Raw genomic sequence first — 18,826 nt, forward strand, 5'->3', positions numbered from 1 at the left:
AAAATAAAATAAACAATTAATTGTCTTTTAGTTATAGCAGAAAACAAATATAATTAAAAAAAACTAAATCTAAAACTAAATAATTGAAAATAAAATTGTAAAGTAAACTTCAGTGTGAATGCCTTTGTGTGGTGGCGCTTATGTTTTATACATGATTTTTCCCCGCGCTCGACCGGATTTGGTGGAGTAGTTTGCTGTGGAGCCGGGGGCCAGGCCATAATTCAAGTAAGGCGTTAATCTGTGACACCCAATGCTCTCCAAAGCCAACAACATGTGTCGGGGATGGAGATCCCAGCTGCTGCACGGGCTGATGTTCGTAGTGGAAGCCCCTGCATTTTGTCGCCGGGTGAAATATGGCACACACACTCGAAGGGGTTAATTACTCAAGGGGTCAATCGATTGGGCGCGCTGCGAGTCCAAAAATTTGAAAGTTTCCCAACCAAATAGACAAGTCAAATTGCTAGAGTAAGTCATGACCACCTTTACCACACATCAGCAAACTAATATATATTGGTTTTTTCAAGTTTTTTTTTATTCATTTTTTTGTTTTAGTTTTTCTACTCATTGTTTTTAACATTTTTTTGTGTTGGAAATTTTAAAAAAATTTTTTACTTTTTTTGTTCACGTTAGTTTAGAAATTTTTGTGGTTTCCGTTTTACACATACATATCCATATATATTCATATATATATATGTATATATGCATCGTATAATTAATTATTAATATAATAATAGTAGTAAATATTACTCTTTATGGTTTAAACTATCACGTTTTTCACATTAATCATTTCTTTCGTTTTGCTTAGTTTTCCTCTCGCATTTTTCATATTTAAGTAGCTTACAAAATTACTTTTAATAGAGTTTCCATTATGTTCATTTCGTAGGTCTGTGTGTATTGTATCATATTCGTAGAGTTAAGTTTAAATTATTCATATAAAAGTTGCAAACTTAAAGTGCACATAAAAGTCAGTGATCCAAGTGTGGTTTGTTGTGTGTTATCATAAACTAAAGTCAACACTTCATGTGAAAAACAAAATAGTTGTGGCATATGTATAATTACGCAACAGCCGATTGATTTGTCTGATCGGACATCTCTCTCATTTTGTAATATCTATAATATTGATAGATCGGATCGTTAAGCTCATACAGATACAGAATTGTCTGGCCAATGTGGTTGTGATTGTGTTTATGTGTGGATAAAATTGTATCAATTGATAAGGCGACATTTTAAAAAGAAGCTGGGAAATATATTTACAGATATCTAATGATAACAAAATAATATTTAATGAAACGTTTTTTGCACTCTTCGAATTTGTGTGGTTTGTAGTGTGTGTTGTGTGTATGCTTGCTTAGGCTAGATGGGCGAGCAAAATCGAGGAGCTGAAGGACCTTGAGAGAGTTTTGCAAACTTCTGCAACTTCACCGTTTGCCCCTTATTTAGTTATGGTATTTTCAAACGCCGTCGCGCTCTAAAGTCTCTCTATATGTGTTTGGATATATGCAGATATATATAGTTGTTATCCGTATTAAGCTTAGATTTGATTTCTCACGTATGTTTAAGTTTAGGTCTATTCACTATGCGAAACAAACTTCATTATTTCTGAATGCTTTTTTTTCGTTTGCATGATTTGCCTTTTCGTTTTTTAAAGTTTTAAACTTTTTTTTTGGACTTGACAATTTTTGTGTGATTTTAAAATTTTTTTGTTTTTTTTTTCGAATTTTTTCTGTAGTCGTAGCTTTCTCGAATTAAAAGTTAACAAGTGCAAAAATAAAGGTAAAAAATAAATGGTTTTGACATGCTTCTAAATGCTTGGCGGGGTACTGAGGTTTTCGGGGTTAACTATTTCGATAGATTGGATTGATATAGACTGGGGGCAGTGCAGTGCGACAGGGAAAGCAATGGTGGACCCGAGTCCAAGTCGGATTCCTATTTCTACTCCGCTGGCGATTGCGCTGGACTGGCTTGTGGTAAATGCTTAAATAACTAAAATTCGCTGGCACTTGAGCCCCGCTTGCCTCAATTGGGTTTAAGGATTACAAGATCTCGCTGCCTCTTAAACAAATACGTTTTACATTTGCGCTAAGGTCACACACACAAAAAATAATCATAATTATAGTTAGTAATCATATTCTTATGTACGCGTTTTCATGGCTTCAGTGTACCTTTGCATATAAAGTTATATATGTTATATATGTATTTATATATATTTTCTTTTGTAATTTACAAAATTTATTTGCATTAAGATCATTTGGTTTTTGTTGTTGCTTGCGTATCAATTTCGATTGATTGGTTTTCAGTTTTCGTTAGGTAATATTTGCATAGGTTATGTCGTTATCGTTATGGTTATGGTTATTAGCTTTAACTTTAATCGTATAGTACAACAGTTCATGGCATTACGTCAACTATTAACGCTGCTCTAAGTAGGAAAATCTTTGCCTTGATTTTTGCATCGCATAAAAAATAAGGAGAATAATCAACAGAACAAAAAAAAATAAGGGCAATCGTTTCGTTATTTTCCAAGATCATGGCTGGTTGGCACTGGTACAAAGCAGACAGACCCCGCTGTGTGTAATTGGTGTGTGTGTGTTTTGTGTGAGCATTGAGCATTTCGTAAGCAACCATTGTTTTAGTTTTTTGTCGAGGGTATGCGAGAAACAAACATTTAGAATCGTAACTACTAAACCAACGAGCGCTAGGCAAATTGCAATAAACAAATTTCAAAAATTTCACTTAATTATGCTAAACGCTAACGACTCTTCCCACTTTACGCTTGACTTGAATACTACAAAAGAATAATAAGAATGAATAAACAAAAGAGTGTGGAGCCATCAAATGCGAGGGCCCCCAGAAAACTAAGTGGTAGCTATTAACTTAAACCTAATCCAAAAAGTGTCTCTGCATTATCTTGTAACTACTTCTGCGACGACGACGACCCCGATGATACCGTTACCGCTGGTGTCGCTGCGGCCGTTCCCGCCGCTGTTGATGTTGCTGCTGATGCGGCTGCTGCTGCTGCTGCTGTAGCTGCCGCTGATGTGGTGGCACGTGCTGAGCCTGTCTGTGATCCTGCTCCTGGCTTCGGCTTCTGTTGCTGCTGCTGCTGTCGCTTGTGTGGCGCCAGGCCAGAATTGCTGCCGCCGCGTCGCAACTCGTGCTGCGATCCCTGATTGCGATTGGCCACCTGCGGCTTGTTGCCCAGGGAGCCGCTGCGAATGCGCACTGTGCTGCTGCCGAAGGAGCCTGTGCGCCTGCGATTTTGCTGCTGATTGTAGCCGCCGTATCCCTGCTGATACTGGTGATGCTGCTGCTGCTGCTGCTGTTGTTGGTGCTGTTGCTGCATCAACCTGCCCACGTAGTCGCTGCGGTTGGTGATGGTCGTGTTTAGGCGACGACCGCCGGCCGCAATTACAGCTGTGCCATCGCTCTCCGACACACTGCGGTGGCGGTTGAGCTGGCGGCCTGGATTCAGGCTGCCCACTCCTTGTAGCATCTCGTTGATCTCCGGCTCCACCACGCGGAAGTCCTCAATGTTCTTGAAGCTCTTCAGGTACTCGGCCAGCTTGGGCTGCACCTCCAACTTCTCACCATTCTTGTAGTATTTTAGGAAAGCCCAGAACTTCTCGAGGCCGTACAGTTGACCTGGTGAAAATGTTTAATATTAGTAAAAATGTTCAATGTTACATGTTATGATAATTTTTATATTTGCCCAACAAATTCTTACCTGTTTCATAATCGGCAACCGTCTCGTCCTGGAAATCCTGATAGACATTCGGTCTGAACTTCTTCTCCAAGCCGTACGAGAAGAACCGGAAGAGGCATTCAAGACCGTAGCGGAAACCATTGCCGGCATCCTCCAGCGCCAACGATCGGAACTCGTTGTACATGCTCTTGTTGAAGTTCTCGCGCAGGAAGAACGACCAGAAGCGGTACAGGGTGTTCATCTCCTGCGACTGACCGTAGCCCAAACGCCGTCGCTCCTTGAGGCAGCGCGAATGGTACTTGTGGTAGGCCTGTTGGGTGAAGTTGTTCTCCTTGAGAAGAGCATGTGATGGATGCTGGAATACGGGCAGCGACTGTGGCACCGACGATCCGAACGATCCGTACGACGAGGCGGTGGGCGATGTGCCCGCCGAGGAACCCATCGAGGTGGTGCGAGGACGATGCTCCACAGTGTCAAGCAGCCAACCGACGTGGGCCTCCACTGGCGGATTGGCGGTGTGACGGAGTTTCCTCTTTCTTGGCGTTCGGGGATCAATCGAGTGCGAGTTGGGAGCAGCATAGAAGCGGGCACGTCGGGACTTGAGAGTGTTGTTCAGCGTGGAGTTGAGTGTGGTGTCACCCACAAGGGTTTCATCAAGATCTTCCTCAAATGGTGGCGGTGGTGGCACCACCTGCGGCGGTAACACCGATTTGTTTCGACCACCGGCCAGTTTTTCGAAGTCCGCCTGGGAAATCACATTGACAGTCTTGTAATCGGCAACCACATTGGTGGTGGTCCACAGATCCTCTTCGTAGTTGACCAGTCCATCGTTGATGATGTTCTCCAGATCCTGGGTGATTTTTGTGCGCGACGTAAAGTCGGCGGTGCGGTCGTAGCCCTCGTGTTTGGGTGCGCGACCCACTTGGGCCACAATCAGCAGCTTGTTAATGTCACGATCGGCAAACTCGTAGTCTGATTCATCGTCGTCGGAGAAGTTTTCGGTGAAGTTGTTGATGCGTCCGGTTCCAGGGGGTAGGGGGTCCATTAGCTCCTCATCAAACTGGAAGTCTAGTTCTTCCTTTTCGGCATGGCACTGAGCGGATGGCGGAGCAGCTGTTTTGGATGAGGATTTGGAGTGGGTTTTGGAGTAAGCAGCATTGCCAGATTTAATGTTGTTGTTCGTGGTGGTAGTGGCGGTGGAGGTGGTTGTGGTTTTGGTGGTTGCTTTGGTGGCTGAGGAAGCATTGTTCGTGGTTACACACACAGTGGCTGATGATGAGGCGTTGGATGGGGCGTTGTTGGACGAGGACTTGGACTTGGACGAGGTGTTGTTCGTTTTGACATTATCGTTATTGTTGTTGAGCGTTTGTGAAAGCGGTGGCTGTTGTTGTTGTGGTGGTGTAGTAGCGTTTTCTTTGATAGCATTTGTTTTGGAGCGTCTCTTTACCTCTTTCCACATGCCCTCCGGCTCCGCCACCAAAGCAGCTGCTGACCCAGCTCCATTGCCCGCTGAAGCAGCACTTCTCTTGTCCGGCGTCGATGTCGACTTGGGCTTTACACTCTCAGCCAGTCCACTCAAATGTCCAGCCAGTTCAGCGGCACCACCCTCCACTTGCTGGGTCAGCGCACTGATCGCATTCACAGAGTTTAGAGCCGCAATAGTCGAGGATCTCGACTGTTGCTTATCCTGCAACATTTTGGGCACCAAATTTTGGGGGTTTCGCGGCACCGGCGGTGGCGGAATGGTGTTCAGCGGCTTTGTGGCCATGGCCGATGTGAGAATGGGCGGCGGGGAATCCGCCTCAGTCTCCTCCTCCAGCTTCTCTTGACCATCATTCTGCTCCAACTGATCCTGCTCCAGTATGCCGATAGCCTTCTGTTCCCCTTCGGTGACCTCCGGCACTTCCGTGATGGGCCAGGTGGTCGGTGTCGTCTTGGTGCGCACCTTGTAGCCCTCAAAGAGCTCCAGTTTATCCGATTCCTTAATGGCGTTTACGATCACAGCCACATCGGTGGTCAGTGCGAGAACGCGATGGAACGAGGCGATCAGAGTAACTGGGATATAGCCCTCGGGGTCCATTTTGCGGCGCAAAAAGAAGTCGCCGGTAAGATTATCGACGCTGAAATAGTATTCACTATGGGGGGCAAATGGAGATAGTTTGGAAGTCAACAAAGAGATTCTTAGTAACAACGGATGTAATGCCTTTAGCTGCAGAGTTTATATTTTTGAATATACATATATAATATATATTTATCTAGCAAAAGGCATTAGGCGAAATGTATCGATATGTACTTACACTTGCTTCTTGATGGCCTCCTTGATGCTGTTAGCGTCCAATTCGATGTAGGCGGCGGGCACGTTGCCAAAATAGTGGGTGCCCATGAGCACATACGAGGACTGCGAGTCGGCGCCGGCGGCGTCCGCCGGGAGATAGTTAGCATACTCGCCCGAAGCTAGCAGATGGCGTGGTATGCGATGAGTCGGGCGACCTGGTCCCTGTCGGGAGAATCCGCCCCGGCCTTGCCGCCCGCCACGGTACGGCGTCCGGTAGCGACGCGGCCCGCGCGTGGCTGAACCAACTCCCGCTCCCGCTGCCCCGGCACCACCCGCTGCTCCAGAGCGCTGCTCATCGAACGCTGCGGTGGTGGTGCTGCTGCTGCTACGCCAGGAATCCACGCGCTCGGACGTAGCAGTCGCTGGGCGTGACCCGTACGGATGCCGGCCAGCGTGTGGATGCCGCGACTCGACTCCCGCTCCTCCAGCACCGGGCTGACGTTCGTAGTAGACGCGCGGCGGACGGCGCTGGTCGGCAATATCGTCGCTGAAGCGCCGATTTGGTCGGCCGCCAATCGGCTTGGGGCGACTGGACTTAGCCAGATCGATGGGCAGCGGACGCCACTTGTGCTTGGGTAGCTTCTTGGTGAGGGCAGGCCCGGCAGCGGTGCTAGTAGCTCCTGCAGCAGAATTGGCCGCTGGCTCAGCGTCTCGCTGGGCTTTGGCATCATGACTCGTGCTGGCAACAGGTGCAGTTGTGGCTTGGCTGTTGGTAGTGGTGTTTGTGGTGGTGCTGCTGCTGCTAGGATTGCTGTTGCTGCTGCTGGTTGTGCCTGCGACGTTAGACTCTGTGGCAACTTCACTTGAAGTGGTATTGCTGCTGGCTGCTACTGCGGCTGCTGTTTTGGCTGACTGCTGTTTTTTCGTTGGGTTGCGCTTGGGTTCGTTGCTGGTGGCTTTGCCACTGCCAGAAGTTCCGCCAATTAGCGTCGGCCAGTCACCAACGTTGCTAAAGTCGCTGGCCTGAAAGAGATGCATTCGCTGTTTAGAATATGGTAGGTATGGGCACGTTACAAATGCAAAGACCATATCAAAGAGGTCCCATTGAAATGCATGACGCTTATTTCAATGATATATTTACTTGAAACATGGTAATATACCATCTTGTTGTCTAGACTTGTATACCCACCTTTTGATTGACCTTCTTTTTGTCCTTTACCACGACTTTGGCAAGAGCATCCGACTGGCTGGCATCAACTGTAATGAAACAAGCAGTTCTGGGCTGAGTATATCGTAGTACAAGAACAGTGTTTTAAAAATAAGAAATCAGGCCATATGCGTCGCCACAAACTGGCACCTTCTCTCGGAGCATCGGGTCAACAGAGAGAGTCGGAGTGCCAGAGAGCGGGAGACACGTGAGCAAGTGCGGCAGAGAACGTGAACCAGAGCAGTCACATGGTGATGGTGGTCGGGTCCAGGTTCTCTCGCCCGTCTCTTGCATCAAAACAACTCCGCAGGGGGTAGATAATATATACGTATATATAAATATATACGAATTTACAGAAATACACAAATCTATTTTATTTCTAAGCATTGCCTTGACACGCAACTAGATAGAGAACATTGTGCTAAATCTTAATAATCTTGCCCTATGATTATGTGATGATATGGTTGAGATTCTTTGAGGTTGCTGAACTATCGAGCTATTCGCATCGTTTTAATATTTTATGAAAAACAGCATAATAAAAATAGATTGCTACTCATAAATTATTGCATGTAAACATACAACCACTTAGTTTTTTGGCTCACAACTAGCTGTCATAGTCTCTTTTCCCCAGTTCACTTCAGATCAATTGAGTTAAGTATGGAAAATTTTCCATCCTCCAAGTGGCACTCACCAGTGGTTGTTGTTGCGGTTTCAGTTGTTGCCGCTGCTACTGCTGCTGCGGATGATGTTTCTGCTGCTGCTGATGTGCTTGCTACTGCTGCGGTTGCTGCTGCTGTTGTTGTCTGTGTGGTTGTTGTTGCTCCCTGTTGAGGTTGTTGTTGCTGCTGTGTCTTTTTGTTGCTGGCGGTGTTCTGTGCGTTGTTGTTTTGGCTGGCAGTTTGTTTAGTTTGCTGCTGCTGCTGTGCCTTTGGCTGCAAAACACGTTTGTCCAATGGAGAAGTTCCTGCCTTTGGGCTGCCGGATTGTTTGGCCGATATCTGTTGAAGTAGCAGAATGGAATTCAAGAATGTGAGTTACATTTCGCACAGTCGGTAGCCCCGAAAAACGGGTAAAAATCAATGCAACTCCAGCTCCACTCCCTATGCGCAGTGCCCCTAACCCAGATTAAGTTCGCGACGAGGGTGGCTAACTTCTATATCCACTTCTATAGCGTATATATGTATGCAATTTGGAGAGCGGCTAATTTCTCGATCTGGCCACTGGAAAATTACCTCGTTTTTGTGCAAGAACTTTTCGTCGCCTTGCCTTGGTTCACTTCTAATCAGTTGTCACTGCGGGTTTTTCGCTTATCTTTGTTTGTTTTGCCTTCCATACAACACCTTTGCTAAACTAGCAATTGGCACAGTTGTTGTTGTTGCTGGCACTACTTTTTTTGTTTATACAATTGCTTGCTAGTCCAGAAGAACTGGTACGTCCGTTCTCTCGAAACGTTGGATGAGTTCTGTGCGATAGCGACAGTTTTTTGATTCGAATATGCCTCCGCCTCTGTTTCGCTCATCCGCCTCTGCCCTTTCTTCCTCTCCCGCTCTCTTTGGCTCCCGCTCTCTTCATCAACTTTTCGCTGTCCACGCGTTGACTACGTGAGCAAAAACGACGAAGACGATGGCACAACAACAAAGGCAGAGGCGAGGGCATAACAACAACTGGTTTTACAACGCAACATAAAAGAAAGACACAGTGAAGCCTCGACTGTCGCTCTTTATTTAAATGCGAACCGAAGAAGTGTTTTTTTCAGCTTTCTTTTCGGACCAGACTTGACTTCTAGTTCAAAAGCTTTACTGTTCACATAAGATATAACTTCCACCCGAAGAAGCCCCACTGTGGCCTCAGATTCAAAACAAAAACAAAACAGAAAACAGCCGATGCGCCGGTTCATAGATGCGTGAGAGAGGAGGACGCGGAGAGTTTTACCGGCGAGAGCGTGAGCGCAGGGCACCCTGTATCTGTATCTTAATGTGTATGCGATGGATACAGGTTTTCGCTCAGTGTGCGTACGTGCGCTTGTTTTATCGTTTTGTTTTTGTACGCATTTTCTACAAATGTTGTTTTGATCCGATTTAAAGTTCACACACCCACAACGAATCGATCATAGGGCGAAAACAGGTGATACGCATATCTTTCAACAAACAAAAGACGTACAATTAAAAACACAAACATTTGCTATCTCGCTCGCGCACGATGTAACAATAACGGAGCATAAAAAGAGGCACAACAAAACAACATGTGATTTTCGGCACGTAGGCCATCCGAAGGAGAGCCGAAAATGGAGAAACGTGGCGGAAAAACTTCAAAACAAAGAGAGTGGATTAAGAAGAGAGAGAGAAAATCGTGGAGATGCTTAAATAGTCCCATAAAAAATATTACACACAGATAAAAGTGCACAAAAAAGATAAATTTGTAAATTTTCTTCTGAAGTGACAACAGAAATTGAAAAACAGGGCTTATGTTGTATGGTGTTATGTTATATAGTTCTGACCTTAAATCATTATCAACCCAAATATCACAACACCTTAATGGCTTCCTATAAAATAACATTGAAAATTACTCTCCTTGAAGGTGTGTTCATAATAAACGCTATCGTTATTGATATAATTATTATTTTCCCAGCCCCTACCTTAACTTATAAATAATTAAAACATTTTCTTTTAGTGTAACCGATGTGTCATGCTTATGCTAAAAATATTTAAACACTTTCCATGCAATTGATCACGTATTCATCAGAATTGCCAAGGATAAATTCATGATGTGTGCCAATAAGCAATTCGCAATTGCAAAGAACATTCATTTCGAATAGGAAAACTACGCATAAAACCATGACTCCGCCCAATTGCAGGGTCATGAGTCACAAGGACTTGTCATTTTGCGCAGAGAAAGGACTTTCCTATGAGTCACGATAACTATTTGAAATTTTCCATTATGCGTACCTATAAGAATCACTTTCCCACAAACTCAAGATGTGCCACTTGTCAAGCACATGTTTCCAATTCTATATTTACACAAGTATGGCTCTTATCACTTTCGAACATTTTGAACCCCCACATAATTGCTGACGTACATGGGTGTTTGTCATTCAATTTCGAATACTATAATACACATAGGTAAGCTTTTTCAAGCAGAGATTAGACATTCATTAGGATGGGTGGTTCAAGGTCAATCATAGTATAAAAACCGATCGAAATGAACGTCAGTGTACAAGTGATTCATAAAGAATTGTGTCATTAATTCACTTGCATACAGCACTACAAACTTGAACTTGCCTATAAAAAGAGCTTCAAGTATCCAATGTTTTTCAGTTTTTCAGTCATTAAGAAAACACCACTTTTAAAGAATACTATGTTTGCTTGTATATCTCTGGGATCTGCGTAAGTGCACTACATCGGGCGATCGCTGAAAGACAACTGAGGCGCCTGCAGTGCAAAATTGCTATTTAAATGGCATTAGAATCGGTCTGGCACGATAGCAGCAACTGAAATCGCACAAAACACGACAAAGAGAAGTAAAAATAATTCCAAACAATGACCGAGAGCCGGGCAAACGTGCAAAAAGACCCACATTCAGCGATTCTCGTTCTCTAAGTCAACAGTCGAATGGCTCGCAATCAGTTTGAGGTTATAGTGCAGGCGGGATCGGGGCTGAGATACAGTATATACATACATATATGTACATATACCCCTTTTTGAGGTTACGAGTCGGTCTTTCTGCGTCTTAGCAAATTAAAAAGTACGAGCAGAATGCGAAAACCAGTCAATAATGCCGGCCGCAAGACATTATGTAAAAATATTGTAAAAAAAAATCGAAAATAAAACCAGAAAACGTGCTCAGCCAATCGAGTGGCTGGCAAAAATATGGAAAAAAGTGTTCATATGGAGAACAAGTGCCGACAATCAGCTCAGCTTACATGAATAGTAATAAATTTACCAATACTCGAAGAAAACTGATAGTGCTGAAATCTAGAGGTACTATGCAGACTAAAAGATACTCAGGTGTTATAGAACCACATTCTGCTCAAAACCACTGGCATAAGAATTGATTTATTGAAATTTAACAGCTACAAGATACAAAAAAAATAAGTCACATTCTAGCTTACAACTATAGCATACCCTTCAACTGATGGGTACGAAAAAGGCCGTCCAGCTTTGAACGCAAACAGTTTAATGACTACTATTCACTCTTATTTTTCTATTTATAGTTCCATTCGTGATTAAATTAAGCGATTAAACTAGCAGGCGATTGACTGTGAAGAGAGTTGAGTAGAATAGTTGGGCTCCGAGGCGACGAACTCCATCGACACTCATCGCCGCACAAACACCGATGATAAGTTTATAGGGGGTGTGCGCGAAAAGTTGTTTACGTTCGAGCGAGTCGAGCAACTTTACTTAATGCGTAGCAGGCTTAGGAACATACATACATACATACATACGTCTTATCGAGGTCCCCACGGGGCGGTAAACAAGGCAAGAACAAATATGCACAAGTATCATGTTTAAATTCTATATTCCACAATTATTTGTGAAAGTAAAACAGATGCCGCCCCTAGGGTTTTCTATAATTTCCGAATAAATATTTGAGGTAGTCTCCATCACCTCATGGTTTTATAATCAGTCGCGTATCAGCATCGTCTAAATACATTATACTGAGTAAATCCCATAGATTACTTCTATCAGCAGTTTGAGTAACTGAATGGAACTTACATATAAAGCGATTCGAAAACAGTTTGCGCTGTGACCTTAACTCTACTTTCAATATTGTGGCTTCTAGAAACTGCGAAGGCTTGAAATTGTTGCGCAAATAATTAGTGGGTCAGCTTTTAAAATGCAAATAATTACTCAAGAATCAACAGGTAGATAAATGATAAAGAAGTGACAATATAAACAAGAGATTAAAGCCATAAATGAAAAGTGTGCATTACTTAATGTACGACCAAAGGTTATCCAATACAATTTGAAGTACAACATCTAATCTTAAAATTGGCGAGATATTGGCAGTACTTCATTTGATTAAATAATATTTGAACAATACAAGAAGGTATTGGATAGGAATTATAAAAGTGTCGAGAAATCAAATTACTTCTTTGATTTGTACTGGTTATTCAACAATAGCATTGTAGTTGGCCTGGGGAAATGCCGGTTATGTGCAGATAAAATTATCTTATAAATTTAAATTAAATTAGCACATGTGCATCTATACTGCAAAGTGCATTTATAAGTAAATATTTTGCAATTTTCTCTTGACAACAAGGGAAAAATCTTGATCGCAAGCACAAAGAACTAGGAAGTGCACGTATTCCTCTTGAAGATAAAAAGGAACGAATAAAAACTGATTATGAAGGCAAATACTGTATGTATCCATCGATATCAACAACAAAGATGACAGCAACCGGGGAAATAATGGAAAATGAATACGGTTGTGATTGTACATTGGGATTTTCAGCTAATTTGATACTCTGATAAGAGGCTTATTATGAAGCCTGAAATTCACATAGCGCTTCAGTTTGAAATTCGAATAATACTGCAACGCGATATCCGACAAAAAAATGGGCAAAACAAGATATAACCCACAATGAAACGTCAGCGTAATTGAGGCAAATTAATGTTATTAATCTCCGGTTGCAACCGAATGCCTAAAAATAGAACATTGAATCGCAATGGCTGTCAACAATAACAACAATGCAAATATCGGTGATCATTGACTTTTATAATGGGCTTAGAATTACAGGGTGAATGGTGGCGGTTGTGGAAATAATAAATTGAAAGCGATTCCCAGCTATTCCCAATTATTTTTTAAAATATATATTATTCACTGTACTGCGTGACACATTTTGTTTCTAAATTTGATACTGTTCTGTCTTTTAATTAAGTTGTTAAGATGATTGCATATTTACTTTCGTTTTCATGTTCATTATTCCTTTTTGTTTTGTTCCGCCGAAGAAAGAGAGAGAGAGAGAGAGAGAGAGAGAGAGAGAGAGAGAGGGAGCGTGCGGTTTCTTATCACTCTCTACGTAGCCCTACGTTACGTAGCGCTCGCAACGTTAGTGCAAGCAAGTGAGAGCGCGATAATCAGGGCGTCGAAAAATCAACAAGTATATCGAGTTTTAGCTTCCACGTCGGCGGCACACGCGATTTCCAGCCTTCCAGCTGTATGTGTGTACATTATTCTAATTTTGATTAGTTGTTCTTCTTAACCGCCTCGCAACAGTAACGAAACGACGAGTCCACCACGTGGTGAGTTCGGTAACACGTGCCGTTTCAGCTGTTTACGTTTCAATCTTTTGAGTAGCCTATTTCTCGTTCCGATCGCACTTTCTAATATTGAAAATTAAGAAATGAGGAAAAATAGTGGGAGTTCGACAAGTTTTCCCAGCTGCGAACTCTTCCAGAACACACGTCAACGGCAACTGGCGTGGAAAAATAAACGGAAACAACAATTTGAATTGCTGCTCTCCAACGCTTGGCAAATGTGATTTATTCCGAGTTTAATTTCACAACGATATGCACACGAGTTGTTTAAATCGAATTTGGTGTCAGGAATGTATAATTCGCTTCTGGCTGAGCAATTATCATTATAAACACACTACTAATGACACAACAATTAGCGAACTAGATTCAACTAAGTTTAAACTTATTACAAGTTACTATCTATTCTCAAAGTAAATATTCTTCTAATTCCTATTAGCCTAATTTCAGGTCCTAACTTCCGGATTTGAGCGATTGGCATGAGTCGAAAATGTCAAAAGTGAGCGAGATATTTGCATATCCATTTCAAGTGGCTCAAAACGCTTTCGAAAGCAGAGCGAATTTCGAACTGACGCTTGACGACAACTTAGTTCAGTTATCAACTTTTATGGACGTGTAAACTTTTGGCTTTCAGCCTTTTCCACAGAAAGAAAATTAGCCACACCTTTTTGCTTTTCGCTGTGTGTTTGCGTGCCTATTTCTGCTTTCGCCCTCTGTTTATTTGGCTCTCCCTTTTGCGCACGCTTTCGTCATGTTTGCGGGGGGCGGGTAGTTTGTGGTGGGCGCTGGGAGGAGGCCGTCGCCTGATGAAATAGATAAACGACAAGCGGCTGACCTTGACATTTATTTTTAGTTGGGAAATATTTAACTTTTTCTCTCGTTCGTTGCGACACCAAAACAGATGTGCCATTATAGATACACAAGGAGAATAGAAACAAAACAAATGATAAAAACAAGAAATTAAGATTTCGGCTTCACCATAGCAACAAACAAATGAATAACACCTGCTACCTAATGGATTATTAAAATTATCTTACAGTCTGGCCAAAAAATATGTATTTTTGAAATTGTTAAGAACCCACATTATTGAAGTGTGTTCGTGCTTTGGGGGCTTCACTGTACCAAAGCTAAGCGAGCATGCTTTTGTTTTTGCCAAAAAGAAAACCTTTTTTTTAGAAAGGCAAGCAGAAAACAAACGGCAGAAATACCGCCGGCAATTCGCGCTGACATTGCGTAATAAGAAACAGCCAAGAATAAATAGAAAATAAACACAATTGTGTGTTTGTTTCCCTCGATTTTGTTTTGTTTTTGATGACAAACTGCTTGCCAGACATTATGCAACCTGCAGTTGTGTATCTGTGAGATACAATTTTGCAATCGTAATCGGTTTTTCGGTTTACGATGCATTCGCATAACGGTGATAAGGGCATGAAAAACCACAACAAAAAGCGGAAAACGTGTTTCCACTGCACCGCGTGTGCTTGTTGTTGCTGCGCCTCGCACTCTGCTTTATTGGCCGCCCTGCTTTGCTCCCTCTCTTCTCCTCCGCCATTCCACGCACATTTGTTTACCAACAACCACACACACACACGCACGCACAACCAGCACAGTGGCCACACATGCATGGACATGTTTTTCCATCATTTTTACGACGCAATTTGGATACAACAAAATGAAGGTGAAGCCGAAAAACGAGTAACAAAAAAGAATATGAACTTCAATTTGAGGGGGGTTTCCTAAAAAACTGCCTTATCGGCATGTACAGTGGATACTCGCTTACTATATTTGTACTGTTTCATATCGCATTCTTCACGATTTCACACTCTTCACAATACTCTTCATATTGAAGCGCTGCTTATCGAGATTTTCTTAGTATTATCTCAACTTTTCTATGAACCGCCCACATCATTACAATTTCCACTTCGGAGAACTCATAAAAAATGTACTTAGATATTAGTTTAAGGCATATTTGCATTGACTTTTGAGTAGGTTTCGTTTTAGCAGAGCTTTTCATTAGCATTTCCAAATGTTTGTGCCTAATTCTATTCCGGTGCACTTCTAAATCTTCTGGCTATCTGAATATATTAGGATTTCCAATTAGAAGACTCCAAAGAACACTAATCAATGTATGAATAACTCTGATGAACTCCTATTCTAATGAAACAATCATTTAAGATACCCCCAAATACAATCAATAACTTAAAGATCAATCACTTGATTACTCACCTTCCATGCGTTGACCTTGGGCGGTGGGGCGGCAATGAATCGCTTGGGCGGCGGAGCTGCTCCAGCGGCGCCCTTTTCGCCCGCCTGCTGATCCCCGTCGGCGGACTTGGCCTCGTTGCCGCTGCTGCCGGCTCCCTCGATGCTGGCGCTGGGCGAGGTATCCTTGCGATCCTTGTGTACTTTCGGTCCACCGGGAGCGGCGGAGGACACAGCTCCAGCATTGGATCCGGCGGCGCCAGCTGCTCCGGCTGCCGATTTGCGGGGACTACCGCCACGCGAAGCACGTGGGCGCACTGGCTTGCGTTCGGTGTCGGAGGATCCGGTGATGCGGCGGCCACCAGCCTGCTGGGGTTTCTGACCATCGCCACGTCCTCCGGCCGGCGGCTGATCGCGCGGCTTCTCCTTGCGCGCCTTTTTGCGATCGCGACGATGATGCGATAGTACCGGCACGAAGTCGTTGTTGTCATCCAATTCCGAAGAGTTCTCGGCGGTGTTATCTCCACCAGAGGCGGCGGCACGCTTCTCACCCGTCTGGGCCAGGCTAATGCTGCCGGCACTTGGCGCTTCGCCGGCTGCCTCGGCGGCAGCGGCTTCCTCGCTCCACGACTTGAAGCTCTTCAGATTGGGCTGGTTCTCTTTGTTGTCCACGGTGGCTCTGGCGGTGGTCGTGGTGGTGCTGCTGGCGCCGGACTTCTTGGTCTCCAGGTTCTGCACCACATTGGCGTAGGAAGTGGTGGCGCTGCCTGAGGCGGCGACAGTGGCCACAGGAGCGGCACCACCCGCGGACGGCGTCTCCTCCTTGCTGGACATGCTCCTCAGTTGCGGCTGCTACTCCTGCGGTTTCTTCGACTCCGGTTTCCTCTCCAGAGTGGGCAGCACACTCGCTGCTCCTGCTCCGGCTTCGTCAGCGGCTAATCCTCGTTGTCGGGTTGGGGAAACTCTTGGCTGCTTCCTTGCCTGCTCAACGGGATGTGGTGGCTCCAGAGATAGGCTTCCAAACTGAAATGGTTGGGAATAGAAGGATTAGATTTTGCAGGCCTGTTAGTAAGTTAGAAAACAAGAGGAAAATCCAGGCCAAATACTACAATTACGTCATTTTATAACTTTTCCACGCAATGTTACTATAGCTAAGCTTGACTGTTTTGGGTCATTAACATATAGAACTATTCAGGGCAATTCTGAGGTCAATACTAATGCAATTTGTATAATAATTTGCATTAAATTAAACTTTTAAGGGAACTAAAAAATTCAAGTCAAAATCTCGAACTTAAACGGTCTTATTAGCTGTAGAAAAATATACTTTTGAAAGTAAGCAACGCAAAGATTAAAACGCAGTTTTTATGAAACAGAAACTTAAACCTCTTTACAAGAACTAAAGATTGTCCATCTAAGCCCAGCTTTACTGTGCTTACTAGGATTTTCCAACAAGATTGCGAGTTGGGCGAACTCGAGGTGTTAGTTGCTCAATTACGGCGATTAATCTCAAGTTCGCCCTCCTGCAATAATATTTACATCTTTACTTAATGCAACTATTACAGCACACACACATACACTGCACTTTGAACTTGGGGATTTCGCAATGGGGATTACTATTTTTGTGGGACTGCAGAAGAGCCTCCCGAGGAGTGCGGTGATTTTTTAGGAACTGGCCATCGGAAAAGCCTCTCCCATCGGCCGTTTTCTCGATTTTCCTCAGATGTCACGCTGCTCGGCGAATTGAATTTACTGCCACGGATTTTGCACGATTATATACTGTAGTTTGGGCGAGCGGAGAAAATCCGTTGCGAGGCACGACCAATCGTGAATCGAGAGGTATTATATTATTATGCAGCAGCCACACACAGCAGTGTTCCAAAGAAGAAGAAGAAGTGAGGTTAGATTTTTGCCCCACACAAGAGGAAGAGGAAGCAGCAACACAACGCTAAGCGACCAGGGCTGCCGCAAAGCGTGCTGTCCACTTGCCAAACTGGAGTACAACGTAATGGCATGGCGTTGAACGTAACTGGTAATACGACAGGAAATCGAAGCGAATTCAAGATGCAGATAAAATAAACTGCGCTTATAGCTACGATTTGGTTCGATTATACCCTGTGGCCTGCCACAATAGCCCTGTTTTCGCTTCACCCAATATTATGCAATATCCAATGCACTCGGCTAACGGCCTGCATTGTTGTTAGTGCCGCCCTGGTCGGGGCTTTCAAAACAGCTGATTTCGACTGCAGTTCGCCTCGAATTTCAAAACGATGCACGCGGTCACACACACATACACAAGCAAAGGTTCATTTGATTTGAATACGCACCAGAGATTGAAATGGAAACAAGAATTGTATTTTATTCCGCTATCTCTCCCACTTCTTGTTTCGTACGTACATACGTTTCGTATGCTCACTACGCACTTTCCGCTCCGCGTGTGAATACGTACGAGTGTGTGTGTGCGTGCGTGCGTGTGTTGTTATTGTTGCTTTGCTTTTGCGGGTTTCCTTGCACACACACTTTCGCACCACTACGCTGCTCGAATCACTGCCTCTCGCTCGCACTCACTCACGCGCTGCTGGGCAGAACGTTACGAATATTATTTATCGGATTTTTCGCAATTGCACACACACTCGCTGCGTTCTTGGTTGCACCGTACTTGCGACGTTCACTGGTCTTGTCAATTAACCGCAATTAGTCAATTAATTGGAGCATTATACCGCCGAAACGAAAATTAAAATCGGTTACCAGACATGTGGTTCTACGGGTCCAAAAGAAAAAGAGCAGGGTTGTTGTCCAATTCGTTTGCGTTGCGTTGCGATAGTTATCGGATGATGTGATAGCTACGGTTACCAGAGATGGCCCAATCGGCGCGTAACTGATTTCAGTTATTTATTGTTGTTTTTAAATATGATTTTGGAATTCCTTCCAGAAAAACTTACTTTTCAAGAACAAACTTATTTTTGCCATTTACCACTTGATTTGAAATTAAAAATAGGACATTCAAATTTAAGAGGTGTATCGATTTCACACTACTCAACTGCTCGGAATCTAATTTATTTTTAAGTACTTCCAATTTTTATTCTGGTAAAATTTTAAAAGTATAACGTTTTTTCAGAATTATGCCTATATAAATGTAATTTTTTCTATTTCTGAAATTTACAACGTGCTTAACATAACGTAAGCAAAAT

At 43.6% G+C, this 18,826-nt stretch overlaps 1 protein-coding gene across 2 annotated transcripts; it reads right to left on the reverse strand.

Annotated features, from left to right (window-relative positions):
* Nucleotides 1–1,224: 1,224 nt before the first annotated feature.
* LOC117145492 (la-related protein 1) lies at nt 1,225–18,403 on the reverse strand. Of its 2 annotated transcripts, none has more exons than XM_033311169.1 (7): nt 17,963–18,403; nt 15,663–16,661; nt 7,874–8,180; nt 7,165–7,232; nt 5,998–6,998; nt 3,722–5,835; nt 1,225–3,639 (listed from the first exon to the last, which is right to left on the reverse strand). In XM_033311169.1, the coding sequence occupies exons 2-7, from the start codon at nt 16,470–16,472 to the stop codon at nt 2,912–2,914; spliced, it is 5,028 nt and encodes a 1,675-aa protein (XP_033167060.1). In that variant the 5' UTR covers nt 16,473–16,661; nt 17,963–18,403; the 3' UTR covers nt 1,225–2,911. The 2 variants fall into 2 exon arrangements, with proteins under 2 accessions (XP_033167060.1, XP_033167061.1); XM_033311170.1 differs by lacking the exon at nt 17,963–18,403 and adding an exon at nt 17,214–17,500.
* Nucleotides 18,404–18,826: the final 423 nt, after the last annotated feature.

The sequence above is a fragment of the Drosophila mauritiana genome, chromosome 3R (assembly GCF_004382145.1).
Source record: "Drosophila mauritiana strain mau12 chromosome 3R, ASM438214v1, whole genome shotgun sequence".
In the NCBI taxonomy this organism is placed as follows: domain Eukaryota; kingdom Metazoa; phylum Arthropoda; class Insecta; order Diptera; family Drosophilidae; genus Drosophila; species Drosophila mauritiana.